Below are 19,036 nucleotides of genomic sequence, written 5' to 3' on the forward strand. Positions count from 1 at the left end.
AATTTACTAGTAAAAAAAAATTTCTTAAATTTAAACATGTTATGTGATAATAATTGCAAGTAGAAGAAATTTATTAAAATATAATAGTAACTATATAAAATATTTAAATATCTATATGTAAGGTTACTTTTAAAAATGATACACCTAAATACTTTTCTTTTACAAGCAGACAACAGCATTTGTTTAATTTAAAAATAACCCGCCACTGCACTCCAGCCTGGGCGATAGAGCGAGACTCCGTCTCCAAAAAAAAAATTAAAAAATAAAAATAAATAAATAAATAAATAAATAAATAAAAATAACCTGTAACATTTATGTACTTTAGCTTAAAATTGAAACAGTAACTACCCTACTAACAAATAGCAATACATCATATAATAGAAAATGTGTAATGAATTCTGGGTCCATTGTATATCTGTATTGTGGTTTTTCACTGCTGACAATAAAATCATTCTGATACATTTTTTAAAATAAACATGCCATTCAAAATCATTTTTCATCATTAACTTCACATAGTAACAGCAAACCTGAAAGATTGCCTCTTACTGTGTAATTCATAAACATTTATTACTTGTAAGGGAAGCATAGTTGGAAAATGCTTTCTTTGACTATAACTGGAACTGGAGCGGACATATGGACAGGTAGCCATTTTCCTACTGAATCGTACGCAAGGAACCTTCTTCAGTCCGAATAAATTTCCCATCAAGACCATAATCTTTTTGACTCTCTGAAACTAATTCTATATATGTGTGTGTATGTACACACACACGCACACACACACAGAGCCCACTTAACTTGTCTGGCATTTCTTTTTATTTTCTGCTGGTGATATCACCGTCTTTCCAGTTAGCCTCCTAGAAAGCTAAGTCATTGTTGAGTCTTCCACTTTTCACCAAATCCAGTGGTCTACAAATCACTCATAATTATTATTTCTTTTCTTTTTCTTTTTGTTTTTTGAGATAGAGTCTCACTCTGTCACCTAGGCTGGAGTGTAGTGGTGCGATCCCGGCTCACTGCAACCTCTGCCTCCTAGGTTTAAGTGATTCTCATACCTCAGTCCCCCACATAGCTGGAACTACAGGCATCTGCCACCACGCCCAGCTAGTTTTCGTATTTTTAGTAGAGATGAGGTTTCTCCATGTTGGCAAGGCTGGTCTCGAACTCCTGGCCTCAAGTGATCTGCCTGCCTCAGCCTCCCAAAGTGCTGAGATTACAGACGTAAGCCACTGCACTCAGCCTTACGTTTGTCATATTTCTATCTTTGAAGAATTATTCCTTCTGAGTACTATAGTTTTATATATATATATAATATGTATACACACACACGTACATATACACACAATATACTCATGTACACACACATACTGCCATTAATTCCATAATTCCACATTCTCAGCCTTCTGTGTGTAGACTTGGAATAGTTTTAGGCAGAATCTGTTGCTACTTTTGGTAGCATCAGTCCCATTGCATTGTTCTATCATCTGTGTGCAGCACATACTATTTGCCCGTATATTCTCCCTTGTCCACTTAGTCTACTACTGATAAGTAAATCTTATCATATAATCATATTCATGTTTCTCCCCTGATTATATATCTTTCTTGACTTTCCATTACATACTGAAAAAAAAATCTTGGCCTCCAGCATGACATATTTTATTTTATTTTATTTTATTTTCATTTTATTTCATTTTATGTATTATTTTGCGACAGGTTTTGCTCTGTTGTCCAGGCTGGAGTGTAGTGGTGAAATCATGGCCTACTGCACGTCAGTGTCCCAGGATCAAGTGATTCTCCCACTTCAGCTTACTGCGTAGCTAAGATTATAGGCTATGTTTTTAAAAAGTTTTCGTAGAGATGGAATCTCATTGTATTGTCTACGTTGGTCATGAACTCCTGGGCTCAAGCCATCTTCCCCTTTTGGTCTCCAAAAGGGCTGAGATTACAGCCATGAGCCATATGCCCAGCCTAGCATAATATTTATTTTAAAAATCTCTGTAGACCAGGCGCGATGGCTCATGCCTTTAATCACAGCACTTTGGGAGGCCGAGGCTGGTGGATCATGAGGTCAGGAGATGGAGACCAGCCTGGCCAACATGGTGAAACCCTGTCTCTACTAAAATACAAAAAATTAGCCAAGCTTGGTGGTGCATGCCTGTAGTCCCAGCTACTCAGGAGGCTGAGGCAGGGGAATCGCTTGAACCTGGGAGGCAGAGATTGCAGTGAGCCGAGATAATACCCCAGCCTGGTGACACAGCCAAACTCTGTCTCAAAAAAAAAAAAAAAAAAAAAACTTTGTAATTGAAGCCCTCCTGATTTTTCAACAAATTTTTTACTACCATTTTTATAGTTCCATAACCAATCTATACTATCTACTTCCTTGAATGATTTTGGAACTGTCTTGTCATGGATGTGCTACCTTCTCTTCTTTCATCTTTTGAAGTTCTTTCAAAAGAACATTTTAGGGCTTGCTTATGTCCTTCATATACGATATTAGAATGGTTAAGAGCCTTAGAGATGAACTAGTCCAAGGCTACTCACTTAATAGATGAGAAAACTGAGGTCCATCAAGGAAAAATGAACTGCTCAGGTCTCAGCCCAGTCCTGTTGGATATCTAACATATGCAGCTTTTATTTGTATTGATTTTCAGATGTTAACATTTTCTTACTTTCCCTAAGTTCAGGAATCCAGTTTTGATCATTTTACAACCTATGCAATGCCTATGTATATCAGGTACTCAATAAAAGTTTCATGAAGGGTACATGACTGCCTGAGTAAATAAGAGGTATAAAGAAATTCATTTATTTATTATTCTGACTTTATATACAACCTATTACAAGAATGTTTTTATGAGCTAGATGTTTAACAATGATTCCTTTCTACTCCACTCTTCCCACCACCATCACCATATTTAACAACAAGGAAAATGAGCCCAGATGTCTCATGTACCCACAAAAATTTTACAAAAAGGAAACAAGCCCAAACTGTAGAGAATTCTTTGAAAGAGTTGAACTCATCAGTACTTACTTTTCCTCACAATCTTGAGTCTATAAAGAATAACTGTAGATGGAGAAACTGATATTATCAGCAGTAGAGTAATTGGATTATTGGTTTTTAAGACAAAATGGAAATAAACCCCAACTTTTCTAGAATAAGCGCTCAACATTTACGAAATTCCTTTCCTATATCTATCAAGAAACCCCTGCCCCCTCTTGCCACCCTGAGTCCATTCTTCCTGCAGTCTTTGCATCTTACCTCATGCCCCTCCATCTTCTGGGTTGCTCAGGCTAAAATCCATTGGCCGCTATTGGCTCCTTTGTCCTTTCGTCACCCAAATCCATTTTGTCAGCAAGTCCTGTCATCACTACATTCAAAATGTACCTAGAATATGATCCTTTATCACCACATCTACTATGCTCTCCTGGTCTAAGCCCCTTCTACCCCCTTGGATGATTGTAGGTTCCTTCAACTCATCTCCCTGCTCTGACTTTGCTCCCTTATTAGAGATTTCCAACACAACAGCCATAAGGAGCATTTGAATATGTAAGTCATATCATGTGACTCAGAGAAGTCAGATTCTTATAATGGCTCACAGACTCTATGCCAGGGGATGCCATGTTACGTTTCTGACCTGGTCTCTTATTATGGTCCCTTTCATTCCACTTCCTGCAGGTGTAAGCTCCATGAAGACAGAGAGTTATTTTTTTTTCCACTGCTCTGTTTTGTAATATTTAGAATACTATCTGGCACATGGTAGGTGCTTATTACATAGTGTTTGAATGAATACATACATAAGCTGAGTACTGTCCAAGATGGATAAAGAAGTATAAGACGTTCCTGAGGTTTCAATTTAGTGGGAGATCAAAACTAGCACAGAGGGTGAGAAGGCAAGCCATGTAAAAGTGTCCATACTCATGCGCTCAGTTGTGTCCTGAGGATTCTAAGTGATGTGGGCATTCCAGGAGAGAAAGACTCTGAGGGTCAGAGTGGAGAGGTTGTTTCCTGAGCTAGTCTTAGGCGTATGGACAGGTAGGAAGTGATTAAGTTCGAGAAAGATGGATGGCCATACTGGGGGACAGGATCCTTAGCAGAACAGCTCAGCCATAAGGAAAATGCAGCTGTATTTTGGGGAGTCAGTAGACAGCCTGGCCTGGTTGCCTGTACGGTAGATGGGGATGAGATGCTTGTATGTGCTGAACGGTTCAGACTACAGAGGACCTGGAAAGTCAGGCAGAACACTGTAACTTCATACAACGAGAAAGAAGGTGCTACTACAGTTTTGTTTTTTTAAGCTTGGGGAAAAAAATAAGAAGTGCACTTGTCTCATCCAATTTAAAATCTACCTTCAGTCAGCTTTTCTTGTCTCCTTGCTTCCCGAGTACTTTGCAAAGTTTATAAAAAGCTACTTTAGAGCAGTACAAACTGTTACATCACTAAAACTCCACATTATTCTAGACTCTCCTCAGTGGTCATTTAAGGGTTAAAACGATATTGTATAATTTTTTAAAAAGTTTCATGAACATTCTAGTTATGGATCATAGTGTTGGTGAGGAAGTCTATACATTTGGGCATTCATGTTTCAAATCCCTAATAAAATGTCTAGAAAGATGCACAGAAAAACAAAAAAAGATACCGGCTTTTGAGTTCTTATTTTACTGCGACATTCAGGATGTTTTAAGCCTCATGTTTTTAATACTACATTTGGGGGGCAAGAAAAAAAAAGTCATGTCAATTTAACTTTATGTTAGTTTTTTTGTTTATTTATTTATGATTAACAATGTTCATACTGCCTCCTTTCCTGACATTATTTTCTATAACACTGGCTGATGTTACCTGTTGTCAAAAATAAGTCAAAGAAAACTATCCATAATAGCTTTTATAGTTTCGTTGTTTACTATGACTTATGTACATCTGCTATTAGAAGCAGCAAGCATTTGAACATTAGTTTTCCTGTTTGATGCCGAAGTACTCAATGTTGGAGAGATTAGATCTGGAAGAAATCAAGTGATTTTTTTGGTTCTATTCAATAAGCATTTTGTGAGTATGTGATGTGTACCATGCTATAAAGACATACCAAGATGGAGTCACCTCTTTTCTTTTAAGTAACTATTCTAGAAAACACTTTCCTCCATGATTTTTACCTCCAATGCCTTTTTTTCTTCCAACTCCTTTAAAAATTTTTTCTATTATTAATTATCTTATAGTGTTGTATGTATTTTTAAGTATTTAAAAATCACTATTAATTGACCTTTCCACATTAGTTTCCTCCATACCAATCTTATGCCAGGCCTATTTCAATATATTCTTAATTGGCATTTCTCCATTAACATAAATCCTAAAATGATAAACCTAAAGCACAAACCTGTCACGAGGTTTCCTGGGGATAAAAACTCTCCGTAGTGCATGCCATGGGGTCTGAGCTCCTCCACCTGGCACAGAAGACTGCACAGCGTTTTGGCCTCAGCTTTTCCATCCAGCCCCACCTCGTGCCTCTCTTCACTCCACTCTTGAGGTTCATTGGAAGCCAGGCTCCTCACGACGTTCTGCAGGTAGTGGTCTTCCTTGCCTTTGCCCCCTTGCCCATCCCGGTCGTCTGCCTGTAGGTCCTCTGACCTGATTTCCAACGCTTGCTTCATTGGCCCGCGCAGCTGCTGGTCATCCTGCCGGCTCTGCTGGGGCTTTGTGTCTTCCTGGACGCTTTCCCTTCCCGAGCTCTCTGCCATGATTCCCTGGCACCCTGTTGTCTCTCTCACTGTGTTTTCCAATGTCTGTGTCTGAAGCTCAGCCCTTTCCTCTTTTTTTAGTGACTACCCTCATTGATGCAGAATCTGAAAAGTGTAAAAAAATGATCTGAGTAGCCAGGATGCAGATTGTATGGAAAACATAGTGCAGATCCTTTTCTTAGATCATGGGAAAGAAGCCACTGAAGTACTTCTCAGAGGTATTAACTTCTACTGTAGACACTGGTATGAACTTGATGTCCGGTGAGTGATAGGTAAGTAGCAAAATGAAGTGACAGGACAGGGACAAAGATTAATGGTGAAAAATAACTCTAGCAGTCTGACAGCAATAAGGAGAAAGAAATGATAAAAAGATATGCAAGAATCCTAAAATTAAACAAAACCAGGTAGTCTTTGGAACTTTCAACAGTAAAAGAAAACCGAAGCTGTGGATTATGGTGTGCGTATTTCTGAAAACAGAATATAAATCAGTTAAGAGAAGGCATAGGAACTTATATTATATTTTAGTAAATTTTCTTCCAAAATGGTAACCATAGAAAAATAGAGCTAAATGGGTAAAATGTAGCTCTTTGGAAAACTCAACTACTCAAATTTCTGCTTATAAATGGCTACTAAGTAAATATGATTTTTAGCTGAACTAAAATTATCTGAATCCGTGTAGAAATTTTGACAAGTTCACAACTTTGTCAGTAGTCCCTGACTTTTGTTTGAGCAATATGGAAATACTTAATTTCATTTAATTTGTGTCATGTCAATGTATACTTTTTCCTTTTAATGCAATCGAACTGTTTTTCATTTGATTTTAATCCCTAGTTTGCATGTGTTAGAAAGTATCACAGTACAACAGTCCCTCATCCTTTGCATTGTTCTTTGTACTTTTCAAGCCACTTTTATATTCATTCTCCTGTCTATCCCAATGAATTGAGCTGATCATACAGTATGATTTAAAAAAATAAATAAAAACACAAAGGTCAAGAAGGAATTATGGTGCTGACCAAAGTCATCCAGCTAATGAAAGGTAGATGCAAGAATAGATCCCTAAGCATCTATGACAATGACTTCCTTAACCTCTGGATTTTGGCTGGCTTTTGACTCATCCCTTCAATTCTATCTCCTCTGTCTGTGTTCACTGACAGCCATCTAGCCCCTAACTTCCTAACTTCTCCTTGATCTCAATGTCTAGAGCCTCTTAACCTTGCATCCGTGTTTTCTGGTCTCTCCCTTGTGCTGCCAACCTGCCCTGGCTGTTCTCAGTCCCAGATCAGAATTCCTGTGTGAACCACACTGCTGCACAATGAAGCTGTGCAAGACAACAGCCTTCACCCACCCCTACCCCCAGACCTCCAGAGGGAATCAGGGAATACTTGTGCCTTCTCTTCTGTTCATTACCTTCAGTTCAGTTGAAAAGTCAGATATGCACAGGGGAGTTGGTGCCTTCTGTCGGTCTTCCTCTCTCTACACCACATACAGATGCAGGCAGGCAGGCATGCACATGCACAGGCACCCACGACCAAACATATTTTATGATTTAAAGCTATCAATCACTAAATAAAACTGCTAACAATTTTATAGGCTATTTCACCTCTAAATGTGTTTAGAAAATTACGCAATTCATTGTATACATATGTATGGAGAAAACACCTGTCTTCTGCTTTTGATATTTTTAGATTAAAAAAGAGATTGCATTATTTTGTTCATCAGTTTCCTCAGGAATCGTCTTTAAAATTATTACAGTTAAAACATTACTGTTACTACAACTACTATTTTATTTAAGCTGCCATTTCCGTTTCAGTCTGGAGCAGTCAGTTTTGCTTAGTTTAAATATTTTATTAATAATTATAGAAAAACCCAGTTATTACCTAATTTAGTATACTTGTGAATGTATAGTTGAGTATAGTGGGTATAGTTGTGTATGTGTGTATATGCATATACAACTTTATATAGTTGTGTATGAATGTATATGTGATCAATAGTTAATAATTTTTCAGATAAAAAGTACATACGGGTTAAAGTTTTCCTCTTTGGTCCTTTGACAGATGGCTGTGTATATTTAGTAGTATTTAATACTTAACTCAGGGCATACTGTTTAATTTTTAAATATTTCCTGATATTTTAGAAAACCAAGTATTAAGAGTATTTTTCTTCTCTGTAAAATCTCACATATTTCGTGATCTAACAAAGAATTGGTAAGTGACATATTCAGTCTATTATGTCAGTCCACTTTATGCCAGTATTAGCAAACTTATGCAAATACAATTTCATAGTTATTAAATGAGTGAAGATTTGAAATTATATAGTTTAGTAGAAGTTACTTTTATATTCTCCATATAACTTAAGGTTACAACATTATTTTCTTGTATGTAATAAAATGAGTACAAATTACACATTAGTTAATACAAGTAATTGGGCTAGTAATACTAATGGGTGTTTTCTCCCGGGGCTTTTGTTTTCCTTATAACAACTTTATTAATTGGAGCCTCACTCATTGTAAATGACAGGCACACAGCTTCCCTAAGTGTAGGCATGAAGGGGAAGGCATCGGCCTCCATAACCGAACCACGGCAGAGACGTAGCTGACCACAGGGACTGGAATACCACCAGAAGGCTTTTCTCCATGTCTTCCTTTCTGCTTCTCTGTACAGGTTTTGATTTTCTTAGCTTTCCTATAACCGTATAGCTCACAACCTCATACCAGGAAGGGCTCACCCTTCTTTAGATCCAGAATATTCCCGGAGAGGGCTCTGGTTGACTTGGCTTGAGTAACATGGGACTCAGGGTCTGCTAGGATTGGCAGACCCTTTTCATAATATCATGCTAAATGGAGGAAGTATCCAATCCCATAAAAGAAGGGGAAAGTGAAAAATGTTGGTAAATGCAGACATTCCCAACAAGCCAGCATTTCACAGGTACTGACCATGTGCCACACACTGTGCCAGGAAACTTACCTGCCTTGTTTAATTGCATTCTCATAATAACTTCTTGAAGGTGAATACTTACCACCCATTCTACAGATGAGGAAACTGAGAGTCTGAGAGGCTTAGAGGCATACTGTCTTCTATGTGACAGAGCCAAAATATGAACTAAGGCTTATGTCACAAAACTTGATGCTCTTAAAACTGCCATAGTGTACTATCTTAAACTACTTCAATAATAGTTAGTATTTGTAGATATTCAGTAGAAACAACTTTTTATTTTCTATATTCTTCGATTTTAAAATAATTCACACAGTAATTGAACATGTTTATAACTCTTTGCTTTTTTCTTTACTGTTTCTCTTTCTTCACTGAAATACCACACTGCATAATGGAATCATAAACAGTTCACTGATTTCCTAACACTGAGGGAGAAAGTGTCTAGGCAATATTAGACTTTGTCTTTTTAATTTTCATATAAAAACTTGAAGTGTAAGTAATTGCTTTCAGGCCTATAGACGACGACAATAATTTCATTAGCTTCTCAAGTCCAATTTAGATCCATAAAGTTGTAATGCATGAAAAAGCACAGAAAAATAAAACGTTACTTTCTTTTCCGGTGTTCTTAACTACAGAGGAGTAATGTGATTTTTCACAAATTAAAGTTCTATAATATCTGTATGAATATAATGCATCTAGTCTTCAACTTTTCTAAAACGTAACGAGCCAGCTGAGTAAGCCCATCGATTGGGTAAAAATTTGGAAAATGTTTTTCATGCTAACTCCTACCGTAGTAATAAAATCTCATTTAAATAAACAACAGTCCTCATGAAGAATTATATGATAAAGGTAGTAGTAAAATCTCATTTAAATAAACAACAGTTTTCATGAAGAATTATATGATAAAGATTTGTTTGATGGACATAGCATTTTCAATTAATTGTTTACCATCTGTTACGTTCTCTAATCAGTGTTACAGCCTGTCATAAATCACATTTGCCTCATAAAAAGATGGCAATAGTTTACACGTGTGTATTTTATTATAATCAGCATCTGGGACATTACTTTCTGATTTAAACGTAAAGGACAGGAGGATACAAGGCTCTTTCACTGTGGTATAATGTACTTATTTTTTGTGATTGTTGTTGTTCTTAGTAGAAAGCTGGAATCTTCCAAGAATTGGAGGTTTTGTCATTTTTTAAGAAGTATAATCCTAGCAAAGGCATCAACTCTCCTCTTCAATTAATCTCATCACTTATTTTGGCAGTACATAAACATAAGCCATATTTAACTTATAAGAATGGCAGAGCATGGATAGAAAGCTCCAGACTTCTTTGTAGCTCGATCAATCACTAGGGGCTGTGTTTAGCTGGGAAGCAGCCTTGGGAGAGATGGGTGGTTGTGTGGCAAGAAATAAAAGACTTTGAATCTAAATCTCCTGTCCTTTGATTCTTGAAGGGGAAAGGGGAGAATTTTCTTTTTTATTTTCTTTTTCTAGTTAAAGATATTGTACAGAGATTGATTTGTGCATTTAACAAGTACGTTTTGAGTGCCTATCATTTGCAAGGGAGTGTTCTAGATACTCGGGATACAGTAGTGGGCAAAACAGATGTTTTTTTCCTTCTGAAACATTCTCAGCTTTTCCTTTTTCCTTTTGTTGCCACCCGCCTGCCCCCAGTGACCCATCTGTTGATGTCCAGCCCAAATGAATTAATTTGAATAAATCGCAAAACTGCCACTACTTGGAGGAAATTCAGGGATTATTCCTGAATGAAGAAAATGGAAAGATCTCAGGTTGCTTAGCAAGGCCGTGATTGTCTGTTCCGGGGACTCTTTGATCTTCCTGCTTCTTTCCTTGGAGTTGTGTCTGTCTAGTGGTTGGGCCCTGCTTCTTCCTCCACTCAACGCTGGGCTTACTTACTTTGGCCATTTCACAGGGAGAGTAAACCTTGAATATATTTAGACTCCAATTCTGCCTCTATTGACTTCAGGTCAGTGGTGCCATGTAGCTCCCTCCACAGTGTGTTTTGTATTCTGAGTTCCCCTCCATTTGTGTCCCCTCTCTTAATAACTTGCATTTCATATTTGTGGAAGGTAGTCCCTAAGTCTATTTACTTTTGAGGTCTTGATGTTCCCTAAATATATCTGTGTTCTTTTTTCTTTAAAAAAAAGAATTTGAGAAGCCCACTGGCAGCATGGATGAGTCCATGCCATCTCTATCATATCCATATTGAAAGATTTAGGCTGCATATTAACAGGTGAATCTGCTCTGAGTAGCCTCTTGTTGTTGTCATCCTTATAATTTATTAGATTGACATAATTAGAAGCACTAATCAGCCATGGCACTTGATGATGTACTTGTAATCTGGCTCATAATGAGTGGCTGTCATCAGTTATTGTACAGAGTAGGAAATGGTCAGGGCCCTCTCAAACACTGATTGAACATTTCAGAGTTACTCAATGGATCTTAATCACTTAATCAGAAAATTAGGAACTAATGTATTTCCCAATATTTTCATCAGAAACATCTTTTGGTCATGAGAAAAGAGAGAGAGAAATAGGAGGGGGGTAAAGAGAGAGAGAGATTGAGAGAGAGCAAGTCAAGTCTTTTCCCTTGAGTTCTTATTGGCTAATCAACCTGGTTTGCTTACATGAAAATCTCTACAGATATCTAAACCTCCCAGAGCTGGTTATAAAATATTAAAAAGGAATGGAAGAGTAACCTTCCTCAAGAGCCTACTGTGTGCCACACTTGTGCCAGTAGTTTTCTATGTATTGACTGAGGTTGAAAGAGACAAGGACTATATCTAGGATTATGTAACTAGTTAGTATTAGAACTGGCATACAATCTCCTAATCTTTTCTTCTATCAAATTGTCCAGCAGTAAAAATGCCAGTTGTGAATTTTTTTCTTTACTTGATTGTTTTAATATTTCCTCTTCATCTTTTGGTAGAATAAAACAATATGATTTTAGATACATGCAAAAAAGCAAATAGTATAAATAAGGTATTTGGAATTACCATACTTGAAATGACTTTGTAAGGTTGATCTTTCTATTTCACGATAGTTTTTTATAAGTGCTTTACACAGATGTGAGAAAGAGGAAGAAAAATGACGTGAAAATATGTCCACTTAAAAGTGTAAAATTGAATGTTCTCAATAAAAGGAGCGCTAAAAATTCTATTCAGTTCAACTCAATTAAGCAATTATATACTGAGGACACACCAGTCTCTAGACTGGCTACTGTAAAATCAATATGAAAGGAAAGAAAACATTCATGACATTGGGCTTTAAAACCTAAGAGTAGAAAAGCCACAATGGAGATTATAAATGTTGATATCATAATTGAGAAAAAAAATACAATACATATGGGAAATGTTTATTAAACAATAACACTGGGCTAATTCTAATAAATTTCTATCATTATTTCATGGGAGAGACATAGTTTCATTTTTAAAATTTAAAAGATAGCTTTACATAAGCACTCAAAGGAAGGTTTTTTTTCCCCTCTACTATTAAGATTTCTTTGAGATGTACAGAGGCTACACCTTCTTACATAATTGAATTGAGGTAAAATCGACTCTTGAAATATTTTTCTAGCATGAGAAAATAGGGTTTGCACTTGATAAAACTGGGCTGGGCAGGTCAAGTAACTGGCCTAGGAGCAATGGGCAAAATGGGAGCAGGACTGATTCCAAATCCTAGTCTCTGTTCATGGTCCAGCTTTGGTTTTTCACCTGCATTCTAGTGACGTATATTATAGTCTTTTTCCTCATGGTATAAAGGAGAGTGTGGCATAAATGCTGTGCCACTAATTTGCATATTTGAAGAAGTAAAGGTAATTGGATGACAGAAAACATCAGGATTAATCTTTCCTTTTTCCTCTCTTTCTTTGTCTTCTTCCTGTTTCTTCTTTCTAAAAGATAATTATCTGTGCTCCCTTAAATAGATTTGTAATGCAATAAATAAATTGATGTTTAAAATTATAAAATATGAATATAAAATAACTATAATATTCATATTGTATAAATATATAATATAAATAAATATAAAAGTTTAAGTAAGAGGCCAGGTCCAGTGGCTTATGCCTGTAATCTTAGACCTTTTTGGAGACTGAGGTGGGAGGATCACGTGAGGCCAGAAGTTTGAGACCAGCCTGGGTAGCATAGTGAGACCTCATCCCTAAAAAAAAAAAAAATTAGCTGGCCACTGTGGCACGTAACTGTGATCCCAGCTACTCAGAAAGCTGAGGTGGGAAGATCACTTCATCCAAGGAGTTTGATGCTGTGAGCCATGCTTATGCTACTGCACTTCAACTGGGCAACAGAGCAAGACCCTGACTAAAAAAAAATGGTGTGTGTGTGTGTGTGTATATATATATATAATTATATATAATATATACATAATTTTACTTATGTATATTATACATAAATATATATATATATTTTCTTCTGAGTAGCTGAGGGTATATGTATGTAATAAAAATTAAAATATAATTCTACCCTCAAATTTTGGCCAGTTCAATGGGAAGACCTGAAGGGAGGAGAATGGAGAGTGACAGGGTACACACACACACACACACACACACACACACACACACACACACTTTAGAGAGTAGGAAAGTGACATAGGAAAAAAAAAAGTCTTCTGGTCTCAGAACTGCTAGCAAATTTATTTGGTTTTCTCCTGCTGTTTCCTCTGTCTCTAGCATTAGCCTCTATTACACCTTTCTCAATGCAAATTAGATTACCCTCTTATCACTGAGCTTCATTTGCTCTCTGGCCTCCAGTATTTAGGGACTGTGCTCTGTGTGGGGTTGACCCAGAAACCCAGTGGAGTGAAAATGACCGATGAGCTTCAGCTACATGGTCCAGAGAAATCAATTTACGTGCCAATAGGCTAGCTGCATTCCATCCTGACAACCTGTTAGAACCACCTGGGGAGCTTTGGTATCTATCCATGGCAGACCTTACGCTGACCAAATCATTACCTTTTGGGGGAGGGCCCCTGGATTATCAACCTTAAAAACTCACTCAATCCCTCACTGTGAGGGTCGTTTCTAATATGACACCAGGGTTCTTCACTGGTGGAGAAGATTCTCTACTCGTGTAGGTGGGCTTTAGCATTTACCACAGAATACTTATTCAGAAATTCTCAAGTAACATTTGTCCTATGATTTTCAAATGAGAGGACTTTATTTTTTTAAGAATGCAATCATTTCCTTTTTTTTTTTTTTTCATTTTTTTTCTGCCTTTTGGATGTTTGAATTTATTTATTTATTTATTTATTTATTTATTTATTTATTTTACCCTAAATAGTCATACCTTCATATTTCACATGTTGCTGCTTCTTATGTGTTTCACAGACTTCTAGAACGTTTTTGTTTTGTTTTTTACTTTGCCCTGTGCTTGGCTTAAAGTATGCATTCAGCTGAGATTGTTGCTGCATTGGGAATCTCTTATTTTGACTCAAAAGTGATTCGTTAATGTTTCCTTTCTGGCAGACAGATGGTGATTGAACATAGAACTTTTCTTTTCTTCTGAGTAGCTGCTTGAGTGGGGACTATGTAAGAAATACTGCACAAGGACTGCTCAATCAATAGATTTTTACATTAAGGAAAGACAAAAATGTCAGAGGCAGTAGATGATGTTTTCTCACAAGACAAAGAACCCATGGGCCTCCCTGTGCCAGGTTATTTAATGTCTGACAGAATGAGTTTTTACTTTATCTGAGGAAAATTACCATAATTAAGTTGTCCATTCTGAAATGAGTATTTTTTTTTTTTACAGTAGTCCATGCTTAAGATATATTTTTGAAAAACCCCAAGTAACTTATTAACAAACACAGGTGTTTAATCATAAAAGTTACCACCTCATGAGACTAAGAATGATTTTTTTCATCTTAGGTATAGCATTTTATATTTATATAAAATGTATACAATGTAAGTATTATATATCATTTTTTAGATATCTTTTTTTTTTTTTTTTTCTGAGATGGAGTTTTGCTCTTGTTGCCCAGGCTGGAGTACAGTGGCACAATATCAGCTCATTGCAATCTCTGCCTCCCAGGGTCAAGCGATTCTCCTGCCTCAGCCTCCTGAGTAGCTGGGACTACAGGCGTGCACCACCATACCCAGCTAATTTTTTTTTTTATTTTTAATAGAGACGGGGTTTCCATCATGTTGGCCAGGCTGGTCTCAAACTCCTGACCTCAGGTAATCCACCCGCCTTGACCTCCTGCCAAAGTTCAGGGATTACAGGTGTGAGCCACTGTGCCTGGCCTAGATATCTTGCAGGTATAAAGATTTAAATAAAGTTTGCCTTTCTAATGATACACCGGCCTTCAGAGAGTTTCTTTCTCAGAAGCCTTTGCAATCCTGACATGTTGCATGTTTTAGGGCTTTTCTCTGGGCTCCTTGATGGTTACTTGAACCTGTTTCTCTAATTCACTTATTTTTTTATTTTTTATTTTTTTTATTTTTTTTGAGACAGAGTCTCAACCCTGTCACCCAGGCTGGAGTGCAATGGCACTGTGTCCACTCACTGCAACCTCCATCTCCTGGATTCAAGCAATTCTCCTGGCCCAGCGTCCTGAGTAGCTGGGATTACAGGCACCCACCACCACACCTGGCTAATTTTTATATTTTTAGTAGAGACGGGATTTCGTCATGTTGGCCAGGCTGGTCAACTCCTGGCCTCAGGTGATCCACCAACCTCAGCCTCCCAAAGTGCTGGGATTACAGGCATGAGTCGCCACACCTGACCTCTAATTCACTTATTTTCTTTCTTTATCTTGTACTGGTATGTTCAGCCTATCTACCGATTGTGATGTTTTCTCTTCTTTCCTTCAGTTCAGCTGCCAAGAGATTTTTGAAGTTTCCCTGTAGACTTCCACCACTTAAGCGGCACAACTCGTAGTTCTGTGGTTGCTAAATATCAATGTCTAGACTTTTCTGGAAATTTAGAGAGACAAACATATATGTTCCACCACCCTTGACTTGGCTTTTATATAATATTTAAATAAAGTCAGGCAGAACAATTTACACTGAGGATGAAAATTATGGTTTAGGAGAGCTCGCTTCTGTGCATTTTATGATGAAGTTCATCTTATGATGATCATTTTCCAAGTGATTTGGAACATTTTGAGGTGAAGTGGAAATTGCTAATGTGCTGTGTACTGAAAGATGAGATGTTATCACAAAGAAGAATGTGTTTTCTGTCTCAAATTAATGTACAGTTTATGTCGATTGCACTGCCTCTTTATTTGCAGCAGACGGTTAGATGCCACCATCAGACCAGCTAGATAGGAAAGGAAGTATTTTAAGGTGTAGAAGATAGTGAAGTCCCAGGAGTGTGGAACCGTTTGATTTCTATCTATATCCTTTGCTTCTCCTCTGGACGGTTCCAGCCCACATCCTGTGGCCTGTCCATGTGTTATGCCTGCTATTTTTATCTGAAAAAAGTTTATTTCAGGGATTGTGGAAGCCCCCTTGTTCTGTTACATACTTGGGGTGGTCCTTGAAATCTTGCTATCTTCCTGCTAAAATGTTTGTGGGCTGCAGATGATGCCCTTTATTAAAAAGAAACTGCCAAGCAGCCTTAGAGATGACCACTATCTAAGGTATGTTATTTGTCTTCAGTTATTTATTTTTAGAAACAAAATAAATTAATCTTATTTTCTGAGAGTTTTTGCTTATAATTTATAGTCATTCTTCATTAATTATACTTACCATTTATCTTGAGAATACTGAAATGAAAAAGTGTCTTTGGATTTTGTGTAACTAAATTTATGATAAAGAAAAATTGGTTCATTTCTTGTGTTATCTTCTTAGATTTCAGTGGCTTTATAAATACGTTAAAATTCAAAAATCAGGTCAATTTACTAATCTCAGTAACTATTTTATTCTCCTTTTGAGTGTATGATTAGGTGTAGTAGATAATTCATGGATGAAGTATGGAGAATTTTTTCTTGACCTGGACAATTTTTATCCTAGAGTAATTTTTTCTTACTTTTTCTCTGTATACCTCAGTAGCTATGGTAACACTCACGCTTGGCTATTAAGAATATACAATCAGACATCCAAATTATTCTTTTTCTTTTTTTTAATCACAGAATTGACTCCTGAGGAGAAAGCCCAAAAGATTGCCAAAGCCATGCGCAAACAGTCTTCTGAAGTCAAAGAAAAATGGGAAAGTCTAAATGCTGTAACTAGCAATTGGCAAAAGCAAGTGGACAAGGCATTGGAGAAACTCAGAGACCTGCAGGGAGCTATGGACGACCTGGACGCTGACATGAAGGAGGCAGAGTCCGTGCGCAATGGCTGGAAGCCCGTGGGAGACTTACTCATTGACTCGCTGCAGGATCACATTGAAAAAATCATGGTCAGCATCATTGTCTTTGAAAGATTTTTAAGAAATGTTTTCTTGTTAAATATAACGTAAATGAAGAGAGCCACACATATAAATTGTTATAAGGGATTGTTACAAAGCCAACACTTCTGCAGCCTCACCCATCAGGAGTCAGGACAGATGCCTTCCATATGACTCTCACCATTGGAACCTCCTGCCCCCAAATAACAACTAATGCAACTTTTATGATAATTTACATTTACTTTTATTTTTTATCCAACTATGCATCTCTAGGCAATATAGATTAGGTTTCCCTATTTTTAAAAAATATTTTTAATCTCCAGATTTCCCCTCTCTTCCTTTTTTCTTTTCTTTTCAGTTTATTTGTTAAAGACACTGCATTGTTTGTTTTGTATTGATTCCCAGAGCCTGGATTTTGCAGAGTTGTGTCCATATGGTATAGTCTCCAGGTTCCTCTCTACTCTATATCTCTTGTAAATTGGTGGTTGGAGATAGAGATTTAATCAAAAGCACACTCTTTTACTGGGAACTCTCATCTATAAATTGCATCTTTTTGTATATTAATGAAGAATTAGTTTAGCTATAAATTCTGTTTGTAGTCAGGAATTGACCAAAGCTATAGATGTTAGACCTATGGTTACCTCCCCTTTGGTCCCCATATTCTAGAACAGCTCCAGAAAAAAAGTTAATAAAATTTAGATAATAAGAGAGATAAGAGATGATTTAAAGTGTACCCCAAATCTCATTGACAGTGTAGTCAGATAAAAATATGTACTGAATTTTGCTAAATATTATTAAATATGTCAAAGCAACTGGAAAACAAAATCCTTGGGGATAATCAGATTATGTCAACTCCCTGAAATTATCGTTAATCATTCTTACTTACAGAGTACACACCTTCTGGCAGGAGAAGGGCTTCGGAGTCACACCTGCCAACAGACTGCCAGTTAGCACCTTTGATACTAGCAGATGTTCTGTTTTTATGGCAAGGAAGGCCACATAGTCTCTTATTCTGTTATAGGAAAGTGCAGTCATAACATGATAAATTGGTTCTTTATACTAGAACACACAGCAGTTCTGAAACCATTTTAAAACTTGCTTTATCTCAAGCCCCTTAATTTGGAAGCTCTTCAAAAACAAAAGATAAACTTTCTTGATACAAAGACTCCTCATTGCCATATAACACCTGACCATAAAATGAAAAACAAAAACCAAAGACCTTGTTTGTCAAAGCTTTTTAAATATTTTAACCTGTGGCTTATATAGAGAAACATTATTTTTGGAGAGGAAAAATTTAAATTTCTTTTTTGTTCCAAAAGATTTAAAGCCTGTCTTGAAGTTATATTCTATTGTTTTAAAGTTTACTATCTTTTGAAATAAAATAGGCTATTATTTGAAATTATATGCATCTCAAAACATTTTCTAGCATTTCATTTTTAATCTTTAATAGATAAAAAATAAAAAGATGTTGATTTTAAAAGCTAATTACAGTTCTTGAGTCCTCCAAGGTACCTACCCATGGAGAGAATATTAATGCATACAGTTAGAATCATGACTGAAGAAACCTTGAAGGATTTGAATTCTGTAATTGTTCTCAAATTGAAGCTGAGGGACCCCGGCCTTTTCAAAGTCCAGAGTGAAACATTCCCTTTGCCCACCCTAACCCACACCTCCTCCTTCCCTGTGCTTCTATATTAATTGTGAATTTTTTACACTTATAATGTCTCTGTTACCATACAACTGCTCTTCTTATTTAATTGTATTTGTGTGTTGGCTTGTGTGTGCACATTCTGTCATCTATTAAAATGCCAAATCTGCAGCAACAGAAAAAAACTACCTCAGCTCTTCTCCTTCCATATTGCAGCAATTCCCATGAATTTGTATGCTTCCCTTCTTCTACCCTGTCTTTGAAATGTTGATACACATGTTGACTTCAAAGTTCCAACATTCATAGTTCTTATGCTGACTCTAGTCTCTTAAAGAGCCTCCCTACTTAAAGAGTGGACAATGTAGAAA

At 36.8% G+C, this 19,036-nt stretch overlaps 1 protein-coding gene across 11 annotated transcripts in view; it reads left to right on the plus strand.

Moving 5' to 3' along the window:
• UTRN (utrophin) overlaps positions 1–19,036 on the plus strand; it is a 594,041-nt gene that overhangs the window by 458,169 nt on the left and 116,836 nt on the right. For all 11 annotated transcript variants that reach the window (XM_073022551.1, XM_073022550.1, XM_073022552.1 and 8 more), the window contains one exon: positions 16,764–17,032. In XM_073022551.1, coding sequence (XP_072878652.1) covers positions 16,764–17,032 — 269 coding nt within the window. The remainder of the gene's footprint in view (positions 1–16,763; positions 17,033–19,036) is intronic.

This window comes from Chlorocebus sabaeus, chromosome 13 (assembly GCF_047675955.1).
Source record: "Chlorocebus sabaeus isolate Y175 chromosome 13, mChlSab1.0.hap1, whole genome shotgun sequence".
Lineage (NCBI taxonomy): Eukaryota > Metazoa > Chordata > Mammalia > Primates > Cercopithecidae > Chlorocebus > Chlorocebus sabaeus.